The sequence below is a fragment of the Thermobia domestica genome, chromosome 16, assembly GCF_964235325.1.
Source record: "Thermobia domestica chromosome 16, izTheDome1.hap1.1, whole genome shotgun sequence".
Lineage (NCBI taxonomy): Eukaryota > Metazoa > Arthropoda > Insecta > Zygentoma > Lepismatidae > Thermobia > Thermobia domestica.
In genome coordinates, this window is record NC_137469.1 from 9,535,288 (window position 1) to 9,556,326 (window position 21,039).

Sequence of the window (21,039 nt, forward strand, 5' to 3'; positions counted from 1 at the left end):
ACTTGCAAGTAAAGATTGGCTTAGGGGATTTTATCAGAGACAACACCTATCCCTGAGGAACCCAAGCAATATAGCTTGAGCCCATAAACGAGTTTCAACCATCATTCAGTGAAATTAGTTTTTGAGAATCTTCAGAAGTGTTACGATGAAAAAAAGTTCCCACCCCATAGAATTTTCAACATGGATGAATCTGGCCTCACCAACGTTCCTTCAAAATTTTCGGAGGTTATCAGTTCAACCGGAAAGAAAACTGTGTGCAAAATTTCTTCTGGAGAAAGAGGTGAACTTGTAACGGTGGTTTGCTACTGTAGTCCAACAGGGATGCTATATTCCTCCAGCAATGATTTTTCCAGGCAATAGAATGAAAGAAGAATTGTGTTGAGGCACCCCTCCTGGAACACTGAAGCTCATTTCTGAGTCTGGCTTCAGGAATACAGAACTTTTCGTATCTTGGCTTCAGCATTTTGCTAATCATATAAACCCTTCTACTGAAGATCCTGTCCTTCTGATAGTAGACAATCGTACTTTGCATTGTTCGCTTGCAACTGTTCATTTCTATAGGGATAATTATATAACGTGCTTTCCCTTCCACCACATGCTAGCCACAAGATCCAGCCACTTAACACGTGTTTCTTTGGTGCCTTGAAAGCGGCATATGGCCAAAAAAGTTGAAAAATGGATGACTGCTAGGGAAAATCAGAGTGACACTGTTAAAAAAAAAGACACGTTGAAAAACTGTTCAGCGCCGCTTACTTACGAGTAACTACTCTTTAAAAAGCTGCTACATTATTTCCTTCTACAGTCATATGTCCCTTTAACCCTGATGTCTTCTCTGAAGAAGACATTTGCCATCAAAAGTAACAGTAAGTGATTTTAATCGTGCCAGATGAACTTCCAAATGATGATCGTTCGGGAGTATCTTTGGAATATAATGAGACTTCTGTTTCTGCTGTTCGAAGTACGTCAGACCAAAATGCTCGTAAACTAAGCAACATTTCAGCAAATTTATCAATTCTAAGTATCCATCTTTTACCAAAGCGCCAGAAAGAGGTGCGGAAGAAAGGGCACTCTAAGAAATCGGGGATTCTCTCTAGTTCCCCGGTGAAAGAACGCTTAGTAGAAGCAGAACAACTGAAGAGTAGTAAAGATAGAAGAAAGAAGGTCAACAAAAACACACATGCATTGAACTTGTATCAGAGCAGTTCTGCACCCTCAACATCCAGTGCACCGACAATGAAAGTCAAGGAATTACAACTTGTCCAGGCTGTAGGGAAACATTTGAGGATGATTGGGTTTCGTGCAGAAGTTGTAGGGCGTGGTGGCATGAGAACCGTTCGAGATATGAAGGAAAGGGTCATTTCATTCGTGACTTGTGTTAAATGCGAACTCTTTGTGTCCATCAATATGACTCTTACCCGGGCAAGAGTATGGAAGTTGCGTATTTTCGAAATACACTGAACTCTAGCCATAAGGCATTGTGAACGGGGTTACGCTTGGCAACAACGTAGGAAAAATGAATGACGTTTATATCGCGATCACGAGTCATGACCTACATATAGCACAAAATAAACGCCAGATGCTGTAGGCCCTGGTAGCAGTTCAGCGCTCGCAACGAGGCGAGTAACATCGTCTCTGCCGTCGCTCTAGTTTCGAGTGTTTGTTTACATCGCTATTTTTTTTTTTTTTTGTGAGAACTTGAAGTTTCAGTGTGACTTATTTTCAGTTTAACCGTTCTAACTTTATAAGCATTTTCAGTGCATATTTATTTTGTTCATAGTTTGGTGACGTTTATCGTCGAATTACTGCCATGAGTTGCATACGAGCTAATACATTGCGTATCAACTTTGTTACGGTGAGTCAAAAGCCCACGTCTATTGCTGTTCATGAATGGATACGTAAGGTATTTAAGTTAACCCTTGATCAGGTGTTGTCCATTGAAATGGACTTTCTACGTAAGAACTTATATCTGAAATTAATTAACAAAGTGTTATGTGAACAAATCCTAGCTAGTACTAATGGAGTAGTGACCTACTCCGATAATAATGGGGAACATGTGTTGCCTATTGATTTGGCGGATAATTCTGTGGTGATAGTCAAGGTGTCCTTATGCCCCATGGAACTTAGTGACATGCAATTAACGCGTGTGCTCTCCCAATATGGCGATGTTACTAGTATTGTCGACGAACAATATTCAAAGGAACATGTTTATGCTACCCGAACGGGTCGTAAGCTTGTTAAAATGACTATTAAACGAAACATTCCTTCGTTTATCACGGTCTGTGGTTTACGTTTGTTTACCAGCTTTCTTGGTCAAATTCAAACTTGCGCCATCTGCAACTCCCCCGACCATTTTGTTCAGGGATGTCCTAAGAAGAGGAATTCCCGTCTTACTGTGCCATCTTCATCAACCAGTTCCGTTTCTCCCATTGTGCGAGTACCTCATAATTTACCAGTGGATCCATCAGCTCCTGATACAGGTAGTTACAGTGTTTTTCCCGTGCTTCGTAAGAATGTTCTGGAATCACCTTCTTCAAATCCACCGAACGAATCAGACAACCAGCCTGCAGATCCCCCCATTCACTCCGAATCGGCTCCTGCAGAACCTGTACCATCTAATACCATGGAAGTGGAAGAAACTCAGGATACTAAAATTATTCCAGCACCCATAACACCCAGCACCGCACCAGCTGTTTCAACAGTCGTCACATCAGTTTCTACGGTAAGTGATACTGGTTTAGTCGAAGAGACTTGTTCCGTCTCTCAGACCGTACCTTTAGCTGTTCCACCAGAATTCACTCTCAACTTAACATTGCGCTCTCGCGGTAGTGACTCCACAAGTGACTCAGATACAGAAATTACTCATAGTGATAAACGCAAACTCAGTAAAGAAAAAGTACTCAGTAGTGTATGTAGTAAGGACTTGCGTCCTATACACGATCTTTCTGTCGTTCATGCACGCCAAACGCGAGCATCCACAAAAAAGTTGAAATCAGTGGTTAATTCCGAAAAAGGGGGTACCTAAAATTGTAGTGGCATCATAATACTGCATTGTGGTACTTTTCTTTATTCTTTCTGCAGTGATATTACCTACTATTTATCATGTGTTGTAACGCTCGCTTATATTTCTTGTCTCTCCTCGTTTTTATGTTTACGTTCCGTTTAGCGACTGTTAATCTCAATAAGTTCACTTCTTTAGTTAAGCACCATGCCCTAAGTGACTTTATACACCAAGAAGAAATCGATGTTTTGTTTGCTCAGGAAGTCGCAGTCACGGAATTCCATTACCTACCGAATCATTCTCATGTTACCAGTGTTAGTGAAACAGCTTCAGGAACCGCCATTATTTACCGCAGTGATCTCAATTTTTTGGCACCTTTACAACATCCCAGTGAGCGTATTACCACCGGAGATTTACAAAATATTCGTTTGTGCAGTGTCTATGCTAAATCTGGTTCTTCGTATAAAAGAGAACGAAATAATTTCTTTGCTACTGAACTCCCCCCGGCTTTGTATAATGGTCAGTCCCCATGCATTCTTGCCGGGGATTATAACTGCACACTTTCTCCTCTCGATGCTTATCCTCATTTCAGTGATTCGTCTGCTCTCCGTCAACTAATAACAACTTATGATTTAGTGGATGTGTGGCGCCATTTTCATCCTAATGAACCAGGACATACATTCTTCACGTCTGGATCGTCTTCCTCTCGATTGGACAGATTCTATATCAGTAAATCTCTTCTTCATGGGGTTCGAGATGTACAAATTACACCCATCTGCTTTAGTGACCACCTGGCAGTTAAAATGACCATTGATCTCCCCGTCTCAAAATTTTTAAAACGAAGCGGCTTGTGGTATTTTAATACCTCCATCCTACAGGAGCCTGACTACATCCATCTTATTCACCAAGAATGGGCAGATCTTTTACACCGTCATCAATATTACAAAGGATCCCTTATGCATTTCTGGGAACAGAAAGTCAAACCGAAGTTTCGAGTGATTACTCAACAATATTGTCGGAATCGGAATGCTTCATATTGTACTCAGTATCAATATTACACCACTCTCTTAAGAGACTATATGAAAGAACAACTTCAAGGTAGCAATTTTCGACCTCAAATTCAAGAAATTAAAGCCCACCTATTAGCCATGCACAAACGCCGCATCCAAGGTTTCACAACTCGCAGTAAAATACATCAATATGACGACTTAGAAACTCCCGGAATTGTACAAATCAACAAAGAACTCATGCGTGGAAAGCAGAAATTTATATCTCAGCTTAAAGATGCCACCGGTCACGTGTATGTAGGTGAGCAAGTAATACATTGTGTCACAAATCATTATAAACAGCTGTATGCTAAGCCTACTTCCTTCTGTGACAGTCCCGAACTTCTCAACTATCTTCCTACAGTCCTACAGAAACAGGATCAAGAATATCTATCTAGTCCATTTACAGTAGAAGAGGTTAAATCAGCCATTGTTTCCGGCCGTCGAGGAAAATCTACGGGGATTGATTCCCTACCTCTAGAATTCTATATAACCTTTATAGATATTTTAGCACCCTTTCTTACGAACCTTTTCAATGAATATAGGCAGACTCTAGTTCTAGGTGAATCTCTTCGCACAGGTGTTACAGTTTTAGTACCTAAACATTCTCGCACTTCCAGTGTTAATGATTTAAGACCTATTTCCCTTCTGTGTACGGATTTAAAAATTTTAACACGCTGTCTAACTGCACGCATAAAAGTGTTTAGTGACAAACTGCTAAGTGCACATCAATATGGAATAGGCCAACAGAACCCGATCTATAAGGCTTTATCAAATCTTAGAGATTTCATTTCCTACCACGAATCAACTGCTCCTTCACCCGTTGCTATTTTAGCCACGGATTATTCTCAAGCTTTTGATAGGATTAACCATGACTACTTATTCAAAGTCCTTGAGAAATATGGTTTTGGGTCCTCCTTTATTTCTCTTGTACGAGGAATTTATACGCATAGATTGTCAAAAATTAAAGTTAATGGTGGCTTAAGTAACCCAATAAACATTAATAATGGTATTTTGCAAGGTGACCCAATGTCAAGTTTATTATTCAGTTTGTCCCTTGCACCACTTATATACGCGACTGAACGTTTACTCCCTGGTGTGTCTGTCTACAATACCAAACTAACTGTACAAAGTTATATAGATGATTCCCACTATTGTTTACAAAATCCGGCCGACATGAATAGCCTACAACGGTTATTAACCTTATATCAACAGGCTTCTGGAGCGCAACTCAATCACAGAAAAACAAAAATATTATGTATTCATCCAGAATACAATGCTTCATATAGCAACTACTATGATACGGTTCAAAGTGTCAAAATACTTGGTGTATGGTGGTACAATAATATCAATCAAACAGTAGAACAGTCATATAATCTTACAGCAAATAAAATCCGAAGTCTTCTTATAACTCATAGACAGCGAAACATGAACATTTTTAGTAGAAACTTATTTCTCAAAACGTCTGTTTTTAGTATTTTCAGCCACATTGCACAGATTTTACCAATGCCAGTTAACATATCTAACCAGTTAACCAGTCACGCTTTGTTTTTCTTATGGCATTCCAAAATCTTACGCGTGGCTAAGAATCAACTCTACCTCCCCTCACGTGAAGGAGGCATAGGCTTTTTGCACATAGAAGCACAGGCACGTGCCCTTCTTATGCACAGAAGTTGTAAGCTGGTCTGTGAACACGAGACTTCGATTACGGCTGCTGTTATCAATGTCTGCTTCCACTGTTTAGACCTTCAGGCGCCAGTACACGTGTTTCCTTGGAGCTACAAATTTCCTCATTTACGTGATGTCATACTTGATATGATATACGCCTTGCTAGCAAAAGATCCAATTGAAACTGGTTCGGTCAACAACCTTTACTGGCGCTATGTTCGCTTGTGGGTTACTAGTATACCGACTGTTGTCTTAAAGCACCCACATAAAAATTGGAATGCTATATGGAAAAACATCAATGCTTCCTTTCTCACTCACCACCAACGTACAACCTGGTATTTTATAGTCAATAATGTATACGAAACATTGGAAAAACTTCACAATATAGGTATTGTAAATAGTAATATATGCCCATACTGCAACAATCTTGATACACTAGCGCATAAGTTTCATGCCTGTTCCAACGTACCAATCATTTGGAAGTATTTTTGTATTTTAATTAGCAAAATTTGTCGTCTTTCACCTCATAGCTTTACTGTAACAGAACTTATTTTGTGGCCTGCTTTTAATTATTTTCCGACATTTAAAAACAATGCTGTTATCTGGATAACTATACAGACAATTATGTTTCTTGTGCATACTAATCGGCCTTATCATATAGAATTATACAAGCAATATTTGCAATATCAGGCCAGCCTTCTCTCACCTGCACGAAAAAGGAAATTTTTTGCTAACTATTTAACTGTTCTTACAGAGTCTTTGTCCATGTATGTAATGTTATAATAATAATAATAATAATAATAATAAACAGAAAGATGACAAATCTGTAATACACTTTTATCATATCAGCTCATGATAATGTAGGAATAACTGATGGTAAATCTACTAATAATTATGTAACCTGCCTGCCCCGTGCAGACACCTATGTATATTTGCATTGTCTTTGTTCATTATGTCAGTTTTTTTTCTTTCTTCTTCTTTTCGTTTTTTTTTATTTTACCATATTTTTTTACAAATGTATAAATTCACTTTTTTTTTTTAATTTTTAATATGTTCATGTACTTTGTTTGTTCTTCTCAATAAAGAAGGTTTAAAAAAAAAGGTAGCAGAGTGAGCTAGCGCAACATGCTAGTAAGGAAAATCGTTGTTGGCGTGGGTTCAAATCCTGCGTTAGGAAAGATTTTCTTATTATTTTTAATTTTTTATAATACTTCTTTCCTTAAAATAAGATTAAAATAATATTCAAAAAGTGATTTAACGATTATTTTTTAAAATTTTCATTAAAGTTCTTTCATTAAAATAACATTGCCCTTCTACATATACAGATCCATAGCAAAAGAAGTAATAATAATAATAATAATAATAATAATAATAATAATAATAATAATAATAATAATAATAATAGGAACGGGTTAGAATGCAATTCAGCATTCGTTTCCGTGCGATGTTGCCAAACCTAATGCCTTCTGGCTAGGGCTGAGTGTATTTCGAAAATATGCATGCAAGTTACCTTGTTTTACTTTTTCTTTATTCCTTCAGAAGTGATATTTGTTTTCTGTTTCTTTTTCTTTTATATAATTATAAGACGTTGTAGCGTACCCACTTGTAAATTTTCGTAAGAATATCATTATTAATAATAACAAATTAGTGACGAAAACTAAATTAATTGCGTACTCTTACCCTCCTTTCTCATATTTAATTATTTTGTAAGTACAGTTTTCTATCTGCCTGTGGACTAACCGACTGACTTCCAAAAAGGAAATAAAGTTTCGTTTCGTTTCAGTAGACTTTCAAACTATGCAAATTCAATTCCCAAACTTGAAGTAGTACGTCTATAACTACTGCTTGCAATAGAGGAATAACATAAAATATAGAACCTGTTTCTCAAGCACTGAATCCATATCAAAAAGCCATTACTTAACATCTCTTACCGTTTTTGCACTATGGAGATTAATACTGAAACCAGAAATGCTAATTGATATTTATCATTTCCGCCTACAATAGAGAAACAAAATCAGAGGTGAAACATATTTTTGCGTTACTGAATCTACATTTCCATTCCATCCATTTTACTATCAACGTTGTAACCGGAAATAATAGATTTTCAACTTTCGGTTTGAACAGATAGATGAAAATCGAGACAAACCTCAACTCGGGACACTGAAATTGTGTGAAAATAATTTCGAAGTTTCTTACCGTATTAGCTGTATAGAAATAAATATTAAAACCCTAAGTGCCAGTAAATTTCAACCACTTCCAATGCTGGTATAGTATTATGGGTGATAATGATATTGCGCAGGTATCGTGTCTTCATGATGAGTTATGTATAACAATTACAAATATTTGAATACAACATGTTGGACGTAATTTAGTGAAAATGATAATCGTTATTTGAAATTATGAACTCTAAATTCTCACCATCAGATCAATGTTGAAGTTATATTTTAATTTCCATCTCTTTCAGTTCACTAACAGTTGGATTTAGGAGTAAAAGTGAGGGGGAACGCAGAGGAATGTCGTCCCCCATTTCAAAAAAAAATATCTATAGCGTCCCTCCATTTGCTAAAACACTACAATGGGCAAGGATAGACACGGGGGACGGCGTGACGTAATGTGTCTCCCTACTTTTTCAGAACCACTTTTACCTCTGGTTCAATTTCATTACAGACACGGAAGAATTTCTATTTTTCTATTTTCTGTTAACTTGTTTCTGTATGTATATTTCTTAATTAATAAAACAGCAGATTGTGTTTCCTTTGTCCACATTCCAACAACCACCTTATTGGTGATTGATATACGTTGCTTGCATTTTTCATAATCTACGTAGAAATTTGTCGAATTGTGAAGCGAATGACCAAAGATACGCCTGGCAAAACCATCTGGATGAGTTAGAGAAAGAAGAGTCGATTCTGGATGTTGACACGACAAGGATGTACACGCGAGGGTCATAAATTCGAGTCTACAAGTCCGAATCTTCCCCTAGTCTGTAAACGGTATTATCCATTACACGAGAATATCCCTTTTTATTGGTAAAGCATTGGTACTTCAGCAAAGTTCATTGCCACTGAAACACCTGTATTCTTGTCCCTATGTACCGCGCCGGACTTCGATTCTTACCATCTCATCACTTGTCAACGGGATGAAAGGAGACGCCAAGTAACGAATAATGTTCTATGTTTTCAGTAATCTGTCACAATAATATTGTTGTAAACCTGTGAATCGTCTGACAACAGTTACATAGGCAACAGTTCTGCCATCTTATGTTCATATATGCTAAGACACAAGAATAACAGATAAAGAAAACAGATGGAAGCACAGCTATCTTTGTAACTGTTGCAGATGATTCACAGGTTTACATCAATATTATTGTGACCGATTACAGAAAACATAGTGTTATTAGTAACTTGCCACAAATGTGAAATATATTTCGCAAAGCTTCGCTCATACCAAACAATAAAAATACAATGCTAATACTTACAGTCAGTAACAAGGTATTTCTGATATGCTCGGAAGGCGATGTGGCTGGTATTCAATTGACACACAAGTAACTTGCTAAAGCGGTAGTCATTTTGTGTTATTTCAACACCTCAGTTTTTGCTGTGTAAACGCATCAAATGTAATTAAAGGAACCGTACCTAAGTATCAATGTAAATGTGGAACTTATATGGGCCTATGCTTTCTTTACCGAGCGTCCGTACTTTTCGGGATTATAAGGTAACTTTTGGGAACATGCACTCTTGTTTCCATCGCAAGTGACAAAATTATTTGACTCATCCATTCATGCATAGTTTCCGGCGTATCTCATTTGTCAGCACACCAGGGGATGACGCATCAACGTACATCATATTGAAGTCGGAAGAAATTTCAAATGAAATTAAAACTTTCAGGTTTACGTTCCACGCTCATGCCTTTTAGGTTAAAGGAGATGGTGGTGATGAGAATGTATGAAGTGGCGAAATGAAGAAAATGCAGCGAGGAAAAATATGTATGTGTTGTACGTAAAAACGTAGGTTACATGCATAAATTCTCTAGATTCTGGACTTAAGAGGCCTCATCACTGCGAAATTAAAATACCGCTAATTTTACAGTAAATATGTGATATCTTCAAATAGATAAAGATAATGAAAAGTGGAACAAGACCTCCCTAGACAATATTATTCTGCGTGAGATACCGTTATCATGACTCATTTATCTGCTTTCGATTTCCAGTCATTTAGAAAATTGGCATTTATTTTCGCGTTTCTAAATAACTGCAAACGGAAAGCTACTAGGTGACTCGTGATAACGGTACCTCATGCAAAATAACATCGTCTAGGGAGGTCTTGATCCACTTTTCGATTATCTTTTACCTATTTGAATATATCACATAATTACTGTAAAATTAGCGGTATTTTAATTTCGCAGTGATAGGGACTCTTAAAGTACGACCCTATGTAACATCCAGCAGCAAACGTGTAACTGAAAACGTATATTTTATACGTACTTTCCGTACAAGTGTCCCGAATAAACGTACTTTCCGTACAAGTGTCCCGAATAAACGTACTTTCCGTATAAGTGTCCCGAATAAACGTACTTTCCGTATAAGTGTCCCGAATAAACGTACTTTCCGTATAAGTGTCCCGAATAAACGTACTTTCCGTATAAGTGTCCCGAATAAACGTACTTTCCGTACAAGTGTCCCGAATAAACGTACTTTCCGTATAAGTGTCCCGAATAAACGTAATTTCCGTATAAGTGTCCCGAATAAACGTACTTTCCGTATAAGTGTCCCGAATAAACGTACTTTCCGTATAAGTGTCCCGAATAAACGTACTTTCCCTATAAGTGTCCCGAATAAACGTACTTTCCGTATAAGTGTCCCGAATAAACGTACTTTCCGTATAAGTGTCCCGAATAAACGTACTTTCCGTATAAGTGTCCCGAATAAACGTACTTTCCATATAAGTGTCCCGAATAAACGTACTTTCCGTATAAGTGTCCCGAATAAACGTACTTTCCGTATAAGTGTCCCGAATAAACGTACTTTCCGTATAAGTGTCCCGAATAAACGTACTTTCCGTATAAGTGTCCCGAATAAACGTACTTTCCATATGAAAGAAAGAACTGTATATAGGCGGTAAAGATCTCACACACAGATCGACGTATATAACATACAGCTCACATATATAACATACATATACATATGTAATATACGGAAGACTGTTTGATGTCAGACATCCTGCATCTGCATGATGTAACATCTAAGCGGCAAAAGGGCAATATGTATGTAGCATATGCATAACGTATGTTCCGTACAGATTTTCGTAGTAAACCTAAGGATCTCGTAGATTTGTACAATATACGGCTGTCCGGATAACGGATTTTTCTCAGCGTCGGACGAAACTAAATAAATCCGAGAAAGCTCTCGCACACGGTATTTGTCCACCGCAAACTCCACTTAGCGTGAGCTGGAATCGAACGAAGCACCCTAAGCAACAGATGTGAACGTTTTATCATTGAGCCAAGGCGTCCCTGGGGGCAAAATTCGAGTTCAATAATACATGGTAATTTGGTTAGTTGTGAGTATAGCTTCACTTATAAGCACCGCTGCTATATGGGACATGGACCTAGAGTTTAAATGAAATCCAAACTACTAGAAGCATGAGCGCCCGAAGGGGGATACGGTGGCGACCGGGCCCTCTTGGCTTACGAAAATGTATACGTAATATAGCAAACCACGTATATCAAATACCAATAATACCAGACGTAATATAGCTATTATGGAGATGGGTCACCCTAAAAAATTTTCTTCTGGCGGCCCTGACTGTAAGGTGTTTAAATTTCAAGACTCTCCCACCAAAATTCGAACCCGGGACCTCGAGCACCAAGGATGAGCGTCCTAGCCACTAGGCCAGTGGGGAAGGCAACGGCAACTTGGTCCACAAGTGTCACACCAAAACATAACTTCAATTACAAGAAAAGACATTTAAAACAGGGTGGCCCAAAAGTAAGTATACACTCCTGCATGATTCAAGTATAACATTCTAACTTATGGGTTTATTTTCTTCGGCTGTTCCGGGCTTAAGGCATAAGTAAAAAGACATTAAGAACAAGTAATAAAGAATCTAGGTCTACCTGTTTGATAACAATAAGAAATGATATGAAATACAGTGAGCATATCAGTACGGGTCTGTAAACCTACTTTTGGACCACCCTGTATTTTAAGTTTTCTATATTCGTTTTATGTCTATATTCGTTTTATTATTTACGTTTAAGTTTTCAAAAAATGAATTGAAAACTTTCAATTTAACGTCCCACGATTATGCTCGTTAGGCTAAGGGATACGATGATTAAAGTAAGTGAATCCCACGATTATGCTCGTTAGGCTAAGGGAGACGATGATTAAAGTAAGTGAATCTCACGATTATGCTCGTTAGGCTAAGGGAGACAATGATTAAAGTGAATCCCACGATTATGCTCGTTAGGCTAAGGGAGACGATGATTGAAGTAAGTGAATCCCACGATTATGCTCGTTAGGCTAAGGGAGACGATGATTAAAGTATGTGAATCCCACGATTATGCTCGTTAGGCTAAGGGAGACGATGATTAAAGTAAGTGAATCCCACGATTATGCTCGTTAGGCTAAGGGAGACGATGATTAAAGTAAGTGAATCCCACGATTATGCTCGTTAGACTAAGGGAGACGATGATTAAAGTAAGTGAATCCCACGATTATGCTCGTTAGGCTAAGGGAGACGATGATTAAAGTAAGTGAATCTCACGATTATGCTCGTTAGGCTAAGGGAGACGATGATTAAAGTAAGTGAATCCCACGGTTATGCTCGTTAGGCTAAGGGAGACGATGATTAAAGTAAGTGAATCCCACGATTATGCTCGTTAGGCTAAGGGAGACGATGATTAAAGTAAGTGAATCCCACGATTGTGCTCGTTAGGCTAAGGGAGACGATGATTAAAGTAAGTGAATGATGATGGAAGTGTTGGTGGAATGAGAAAGTTGGAAAAAACGGGAGTATCCCAAGATAACACACAAACACGATGTTATCCACCACGAACATATATGGCCGGACATCGAACCAGGGACCCCACGCACCAGAGGTAAGTGCTCTAGAATTTAGCCATCGTGCCTCTATTCTCTTTTGTGAATTTATGTACAAAATATATGCAATGTTTTTTTTTTCTTAATTTCATCTACAAGTTACCAGAATCCGTCTGAATGACTAGAGGTCCACAGCGACGCAAATACGCTAATTGTCGCCCCGGGGGAAGAAGTCGTCTTAGCGCTCCCTGACCAACCAAACCAAAACGCTCCTCAAAAATATTTGCCCACTTTTGCGCCCTCCCAATCCGGCGCCCGAGGCACAAGCCCCGTTTGTAACCCTAGTTACGTCACTGGAGGTCCATGAAGGGTGTCGTAGAATATATCAACATTTAAATCACATTTATTATTCAAGTATATTATATAATGACTTTCGTACTTTTAAATATTAATAAATGTTCTTCATTATGTTCGTAGAATCACCTTTATCAATTTATATTATTATTATTAAAACCATGTGTCATGTAACATTACAACAGAGTTTGAGACCTAAGACTTGGGTGAACTAGTGCTGCTCACAGGACTCGAAAAATTTGAGTTCAGTTGAGTTGATTTTGAGTTTAACGTCCCGCTCAGCAGCGAGGCTATATGAGACGTTGACTAATTATTAACGTGAAATCCGAACCACATGAGCTCCCGCCGGGAATCGAACCCGGGTCTCCCACGCCAAAGGCGCGTACGCTAACCGCTTAGCCACTAAGGAGCTCCGACTCGAGAAATTTATTGTCCCGTCTCGATTCACGTCTCCTCTTAATTGTTTTGTATAAAATGAGAAGAGAAATATTATGTTTCTCGTCTCGTCTCGTCTCGTCTGGTCTCGTCTGGTCTCGTCTGGTCTCGAATTTCAACATCCACTTCTTGTATCGAGTTTCGTTTCGTTTTCGAGTTGAGAATAGAGACGATACGGAAAAAAAAATACGAGAATAGATACGATATGGGGACCGGACCAGAAACTCAAAGTTGAGACGTTGCAGTAGGGATGCGTTCAAGTCGAGTCGAGACAGAATTTTCCTGACAAAATTCGAGTCGAGACACAGCTCTTCCAATAGAAAAATATATATTTCTCGAGTCGAGACATCACTTTTACAGCACATTTTCGAGTCGAGACAGTCTCAAATCTTGTCTAGCCTAGGCATCCAATTTTTGAGTGATTAGGCTATTTTTTATTTATATATTTTTGAAAGTTTACATCAAACTCATAATATGCCTATCATAGTCTGGGTTCTGGCTACCTCCGGTTTTTACGTTCTAGATCCATTACACTAAGAAAAAAAATTGTAGGTGGCGTACTTAAAAAGATAGGTTACATGCGTAATTCCTGTAGTTTTTGGACTTAACGTACAGCAGACGTATAACTGAAAACGCATGTTTTATAATACTTTCTATATAAGTGTTCCATCTATACGTATTTCTGTATGAAACAATATATAGCGGTCAGGATCTCACATACAAATGCACGTATATAACATATAGCTGACGAAGGTATCATAAATATATGCATGTGATATACGGAAAACTGTTAGATGTCAGACATTCTGCAACGGCATGATGTAACATCTAAGGGCAGTGCGTATGTAGCATATGCATAACATATGCTCCATACTGAGTTCTGTTGTAAGCAAGAGGATACCGTATATTAGTACAATATACCGCTGTCCGGAGAATGCATTTTTCTCTTTGTACTGTGCTTAGTCTTTTATTATTTTTTTTTTAAAAGGAACAACAGAACTGTAGATACAATTGTTTTAGAGAAAAACGTCTACATTTCAAGATAGAACAGTAAATTAATATCGAAGATATTTACGTGCACAACTAATGTATTATACCTACTGAAACCAGCACTTACCCTATTGCTCATGCCATGAAGTATTTTGAGGGCCTCCTTCTGTTGTTTTCCGTATGACGTCAGATCGAATATCCAGTTGTAGTGGAGCCATGGTCTGAAGTGCCGCTTGTGAATGATGTCGGTGATTCTGGAAGTTCAGAGACAGGAATATAGTAAATATCGGGTAGTTTATTCACATACTCGTATTTAGTTCCGAAAATATTGGTTTACACAAGCAGGAGCGGATTAAGGGCGGAACCAATGGAGCCCAGGCTCCGGGGACCCCAAGCTTAGGGGGCCCCTTAAAATCCCTCTATTTAATACTAAAATATTGCAATCAACTTATTATATTATAGGCTTCAGACCCATGCTAAATTTTTTTCCCGCACGTTACACTCGCGGTATCGCTAGATTTAATTAAGTCTTTCCATCAGCAGCATTTAACTGTTAATAATGAATGTAATTATTTAACAGTTAATTATGAATGTAACTAAACTAATTATTGTAAACTTGGAGCACATTAAAATATTACAGCATAGTTCTCGGTGGTTCGATGAGGCTGTGGAAGGCAGCAAAGAAAATTTATGGAACTATTCGTAACATAGGGCCCCCTTGAAATAGTCGGCTCCAGGGCCTTAATCCGACTTAATCCGCCCCTGTACACAAGAGCCTAGTTATGTAGAAATAATACTGCTTACTACGTTTACAAAAGCCAAAGTTGCGGACCAGCATTATCTATCTCTTCACGCCTGGTTTGAGATATAGTTTGAAATTAGTATATTTCGTATAAAATTAGTATATTTCGATTTATTTGAATATAATGTATTGAAGTATGTACAGTATTTTTCTTACATTTATGTTTCGTTGTTCTTATAGTTGCATTTTTAAATCCATAGACCTAGACAGCAGCTCGCAACAAGGAAGAGGGCTGTGACGTGATTTAATTGCTTCTTTAGCCGAATGCTTTTGGAGTTCTAATTTATGTTTCTTTTAAAGCACGGGGCGAATATTTTAAGCATATTAATCATTTGCAGCCTGAAAGAACCTAAAGAATAGAAACTCAATTAATGTTTCCTTAATACAGTATTTTGTGTACCTGGCATGGAAATTCCAATTGTACTGAAACGTGGGTATGATGTTTCATATCAATAAAGAGGTTTAAAGAGTGTCTTTTTTTTTCTATTTTAAAATTTCTTCTTGCAAAACTGGATTTCAAGGGACTATTTACAAAAAATTACAAAAATATCAGTAAATTGCCGCCTGTTCTTTTCGACAGGTATGTAATATTGATGAATATATGTAAGCATTTGAAAGCCTGTTTAAGAGGCGCCATCACGACGAAATTAAAATACCGCTAATTTTACAGTAATTATGTGATATCTTCAAATAGATAAAAGATAATCGAAAAGTGGAATAAGACTTTCCCAGACAATATTATTTTATATCCCGGTACGTTATCACGACTCACTTATCTGCTTTCGATTTCCAGACATTTAGAAAATCGGCATTTATTTTCGCGTTTCTAAATGGCTGCAAACGGAAAGCTACTAGGTGACTCGTGATAACGGTACCGCATGCAAAATAATACTGTCTAGGGCGCTCTTGTTCCACATTTCGATTATCTTTTATCTATTTGAAGATATCACATAATTACTGTAAAATTGGCAGTATTTTAATTTCACAGTGATTATGCCTCTTCCTTCTTTCAGTGTTATTACAATTTCTCAGAAGTAATGTTCAACAAAACCCAAAAAATATCGTGTTGTCTAATGGTTACGTAATATCTAAATAGAATAACTTTTAACAACCACATTAAACATAAACAATAAACAAGTTTTAGGTCCAAAAATGTTTGTGTGTTACCACATCCCTCATACTCACCACACCTATCTCCTTGTGATTGTTTTGTTCTCCGCAAATGTAAAACAAATCACTGAATGGTTGCCTTTTTTAAAACGATGTTTTTATCATCAATAAAGCAGTGACAAGTATTTTGAACACCATTACATTCCAGGACTTCCAGAAGTCATTCCAGACTTACTGGATTATGCAACGCTATGGCTGGAGAAAGGAAGTAGATATTTCGAATAAACCGAGATAAATTGATTCCACTAGTTATTCATTTAATTTTTACAGATCCATGCTTGTTTTGTAATTATCGTTCTGTCTTTTTCAGTAAGAGTGTATTTTAGAATATATAAGTAATGTAACACAAAATACAAACCGATACGTGATTTCTTAAATACAAAAATAAATTTACAGAACTATAGTAAAAGTCAATCTTACCCTTGGATCACCACTATACAATTACAAAAGCATTTTTCTTTATAAAAGGACATGACTCTTATAAGTCCCTTATTTATATTAATGATTGGAATACCTTAGATTATTGGTAAGGAGGTACGACGAACAAAAAAAAAATATTATCAGCAACGAAGAGGACCATAATGAACAAAGGAACTACAGATGGCAGCACCTCTACTCATATAAATGACAGAAACTTTATACACTCACAAAATTACTTTCGTGAAAGATTACAGAAACTTATGATATCCCTGGAAAGCAATGTCCATGGTTAAATTTACAGTATAGGTATAGAGAAAGGTACCCAAATTTCTCCCAGTCGGGTAATTTCGTCTGCCTGGAGGTTTTAGTTATTTTATGAGTTGGCAACTCTGCTAACTATCTGCTACTTGGAACAGTAACTCTACAGAGCAATTTGTGAGAAAGTTAACAGTGTAGCGTGTGTTGTGAATAAACAGTGACGAATCAAAAAAACTCTCGTCTGAAGCTTTTCAGAGTAGTCCGTTTTCTTAAGAGACATGCAGTTAAGTTTGTTTTGTATTACAAGTTGATATGAAGTTTATTATTCAGTTATACTTTGGTGGGAAAGAAGTGTGAAGCTGCGCTATTGAGGGTGATCGTTCCTACGTAGACAAAACCCATTTGGTGGATCCTTATTTCGCATATGTGCGAAAATGGGACACCAGTTTATGTAGAACGTGATGATTGTACTACACTCGTCTTAAAGTAAATGATAATCAAATGTAAGACAAAAATGAATGTTTGCATTTTACTAGACTATCTGCATTAAAAATTTCATCTTTTCCTTTCTGCTTGATTGCCGCAGTAGCTCTGACAGCTTGAATATTGAGTTTTGTTCGCATGTCGGGTGACATTTTCACAACCTAGTTTTTCTCCACGTTCTACGGTACATTGTTCAAGAATTGTGTGAAATGAAATTTTAAACTTCTAAGTCACAAAGTACTCCGTTTTCATACTAGATGGCAACAAAAGCAAAAATTTAGGACAAGGAAGCGATGAAAGAGGTAATTTCTACAGTGAAAGAAAACATACTGGGATTAGTAAAAGCATCGAAAGTATTTGGTGTTCCTCTGCTGACAGTGAAAGATTATGTGAAGAACATTGGGAAAACAGCGTTGACCAAGGGCGCCCATCAGGGGAGCAAGGTGGGACGCTCGACCCCTAGAGGAAATTTTACTCCTGAATATCAAAAACCCTATAAAATTTTTAGAATAGTTACAGCTAAATTTGGTGGGTTCCTGTCACCACGGCATGGCGCGTCCTCAGGTTGCGGATCGAGGAGAAGGCCTCTAGATATAGAGGTTAGCTGCGAATATACTGAATAAGCAGTCGCGGACAGACGACTAGGAGTGGTCCTCCAGCTTGGGGGTTTGGGTAAGGCTAACACCCTCATCCTGTAAAAAAAGGTACTTGTTCAGAAACATTCACAAAAGCCTCGGACAAGGACTGCTAACTTGGCACGACATCAGCAAAAGAAAATGGACATGAGATTTGGAACATGGAATATTAGAAGTCTTTATAGGGCAGGCGCGTTAAAATCTGTAACGAGTGAGTTAGAGAAATACAGGATGGACTTAGTAGGAGTTCAGGAAGTTAGGTGGGAAGGAAATGGATCTGTGAATTCCGGAAATTTTACGTTCTTTTACGGAGAAGGAAATAAAAATCACCAATTAGGAACAGGGTTTCTCGTCAAAACACGAATATTACCAGCAATTAAGCGGGTTGAATTTGTTACTGACAGACTTTCTTTTATTACTCTTAAGGGACGATGGTGTGATATTATTGTTTCAAATGTACATGCTCCAACTGAAGATAAGGGTGACGATATAAAAGATAGTTTTTACGAAGAAGTGGAACGGATATTTGACCAACTCCCGCAATACCATATGAAGATTCTATTAGGGGATTTCAATGCGAAGGTAGGACGAGAGGATATTTTCAAATCGATTATAGGGAACGAAAGTTTGCATAAGGAAAGTAATGACAACGGTGTTAGACTCGTGAACTTTGCAACATCCAAAAACCTAATCGTGAAGAGTACAAAATTCCCACATCGCGACGTTCATAAATACACTTGGACATCACCAGACGGAAAAACACATAATCAAATTGATCACGTTTTAGTAGATAGAAGAAGACAATCTAGCATAATTGACGTCCGGTCGTTTAGAGGGGCTGATTGTGACACTGATCACTACCTGGTAGTAGCGATAATACGGGAGAGATTATCGTTGAATAAAGGTAATATTCAATGTTCGAAAACGGAGAGATTTAATTTAAAGAAATTAGAAGAGAGCCAGGTAAGAGAGGAATACCAGATTGAAGTTTCGAATAGATTCGCGGTTTTAGAAGACTCGGAGTGCACTAGTGTTGAGGATACTTGGATTGAAATTAGAGATAGCATTGAAAGTTCAGCAATAGAAAAATTGGGACACGCGGAAATACGTAGGAACAAACCATGGTTCGACCAAGAATGCATTAAACTAGCAGAGAAGAGAAAACAGGCAAAATTACGGTGGCTACAAAATCCGAAAGAAACAACTACACAAAATTTCGCAGATATCAGGCGGGAAACTTCCAAAACTTTTAGAACAAAGAAACGGGATTTTTTGAAAGCTAAAATTAAGGAACTTGAAGATAATAGTAAAAATAAAAATATTCGGGACATGTATAAGGGGATCAGCGAATTTAAGAAAGGCTATCAACCTCGTGCTTATATATTAAAGAAATCTGACGGAACAGTTCTCACCGATACGGATAGCCTCTTAAATAGTTGGAAAAATTTCTTTGACGATGTGCTGAACACGCAGCCAAAAACTAATGTGCGTGGAGAAAAGGAGATACACACCGCAGAACCGTATATTCCAGACCCCAATCGAATAGAAGTGGAAGCCGCTATAAAGAAATTGAAGAAACACAAATCTCCGGGTGTAGATGAAATTCCGGCTGAGTTAATTTTAGCTGGAGGCGAAAAATTGTGGAACAAGATACACAAACTCATTCTCCTTATCTGGAACAAGGAAGAATTGCCACAAGAGTGGAAAGAATCAATCATTGTTCCAATTCACAAGAAAGGCGACAAAACTGACTGTAATAATTATCGAGGCATTTCTCTTCTGTCAACATCCTATAAAATCCTTTCAAATATTCTGTTAGCAAGATTGACCCCATACGCAGATGAAATTATTGGAGGTTATCAGTGCGGATTTAGACGAAATCGATCAACTATCGACCAAATATTTACCATTCGCCAAATACTCGAAAAGAAGTGGGAATACAATACCCCGGTACATCAACTATTTATTGATTTTAGAAAGGCTTACGACTCGGTTAGGAGAGAAACATTATACAACGTTCTAGCAGAACTTGGAATACTGAGAAAGCTAATTAGATTAATTAAGATATGTTTAAGTGAATCCCAAAGTAAAGTCCGGGTAGGAAAATTTTTGTCCACGAGCTTACACGTCGAAAATGGCCTGAAACAAGGAGATGCGTTGTCGCCATTATTATTTAACTTTGTGCTGGAATACGCCATAAGGAAAATCAAAGATAGCAACCAGGGCCTAGAGTTGAACGACATTCACCAGGTTATGGCATATGCTGATGATGTAAATTTAATAGGGGATGATAGGAGAACAGTAGAAATAAATGCAGAGATCTTATTAAACGCTTGCAGGGACATGGGTTTAGAAGTAAATGCAGAGAAAACTAAATACATGGAAGTTCGTCGGGACCGTAATACGGCAAATTGTGGAGGCGTTAAAATATTAAATAATGCTTTTGATAAAGTGGATACTTTCAAATATTTAGGATCAATATTAACAGACGAAAATCATATTCACGAAGAAATTAAATGTCGACTAAAAGCAGGAAATTCGTGTTACTATTCGGTTCAAAATCTCTTGTCGTCGCGAATGCTGTCGAGGAATTTGAAGCTTAAAATATATAAAACGATAATCATACCTGTTGTTCTGTATGGTTGTGAAACATGGTCGCTTACTCTGAGGGAAGAACATAGACTGAAAGTATTTGAGAACAGGATCCTGAGAAGAATATTCGGACCCAAGAGGAACGAGAATGG

The 21,039-nt window shown here is 37.7% G+C and overlaps 1 protein-coding gene across 1 annotated transcript in view; it reads right to left on the reverse strand.

Annotated features, from left to right (window-relative positions):
• The window catches only part of LOC145672905 (cytochrome P450 4C1-like), a 323,535-nt gene that overhangs the window by 102,651 nt on the left and 199,845 nt on the right, over positions 1-21,039 (reverse strand). Inside the window, exon 6 of the mRNA XM_081742106.1 lies at positions 14,655-14,781. Within this exon, the coding sequence (XP_081598232.1) occupies positions 14,655-14,781 (127 nt within the window). The remainder of the gene's footprint in view (positions 1-14,654; positions 14,782-21,039) is intronic.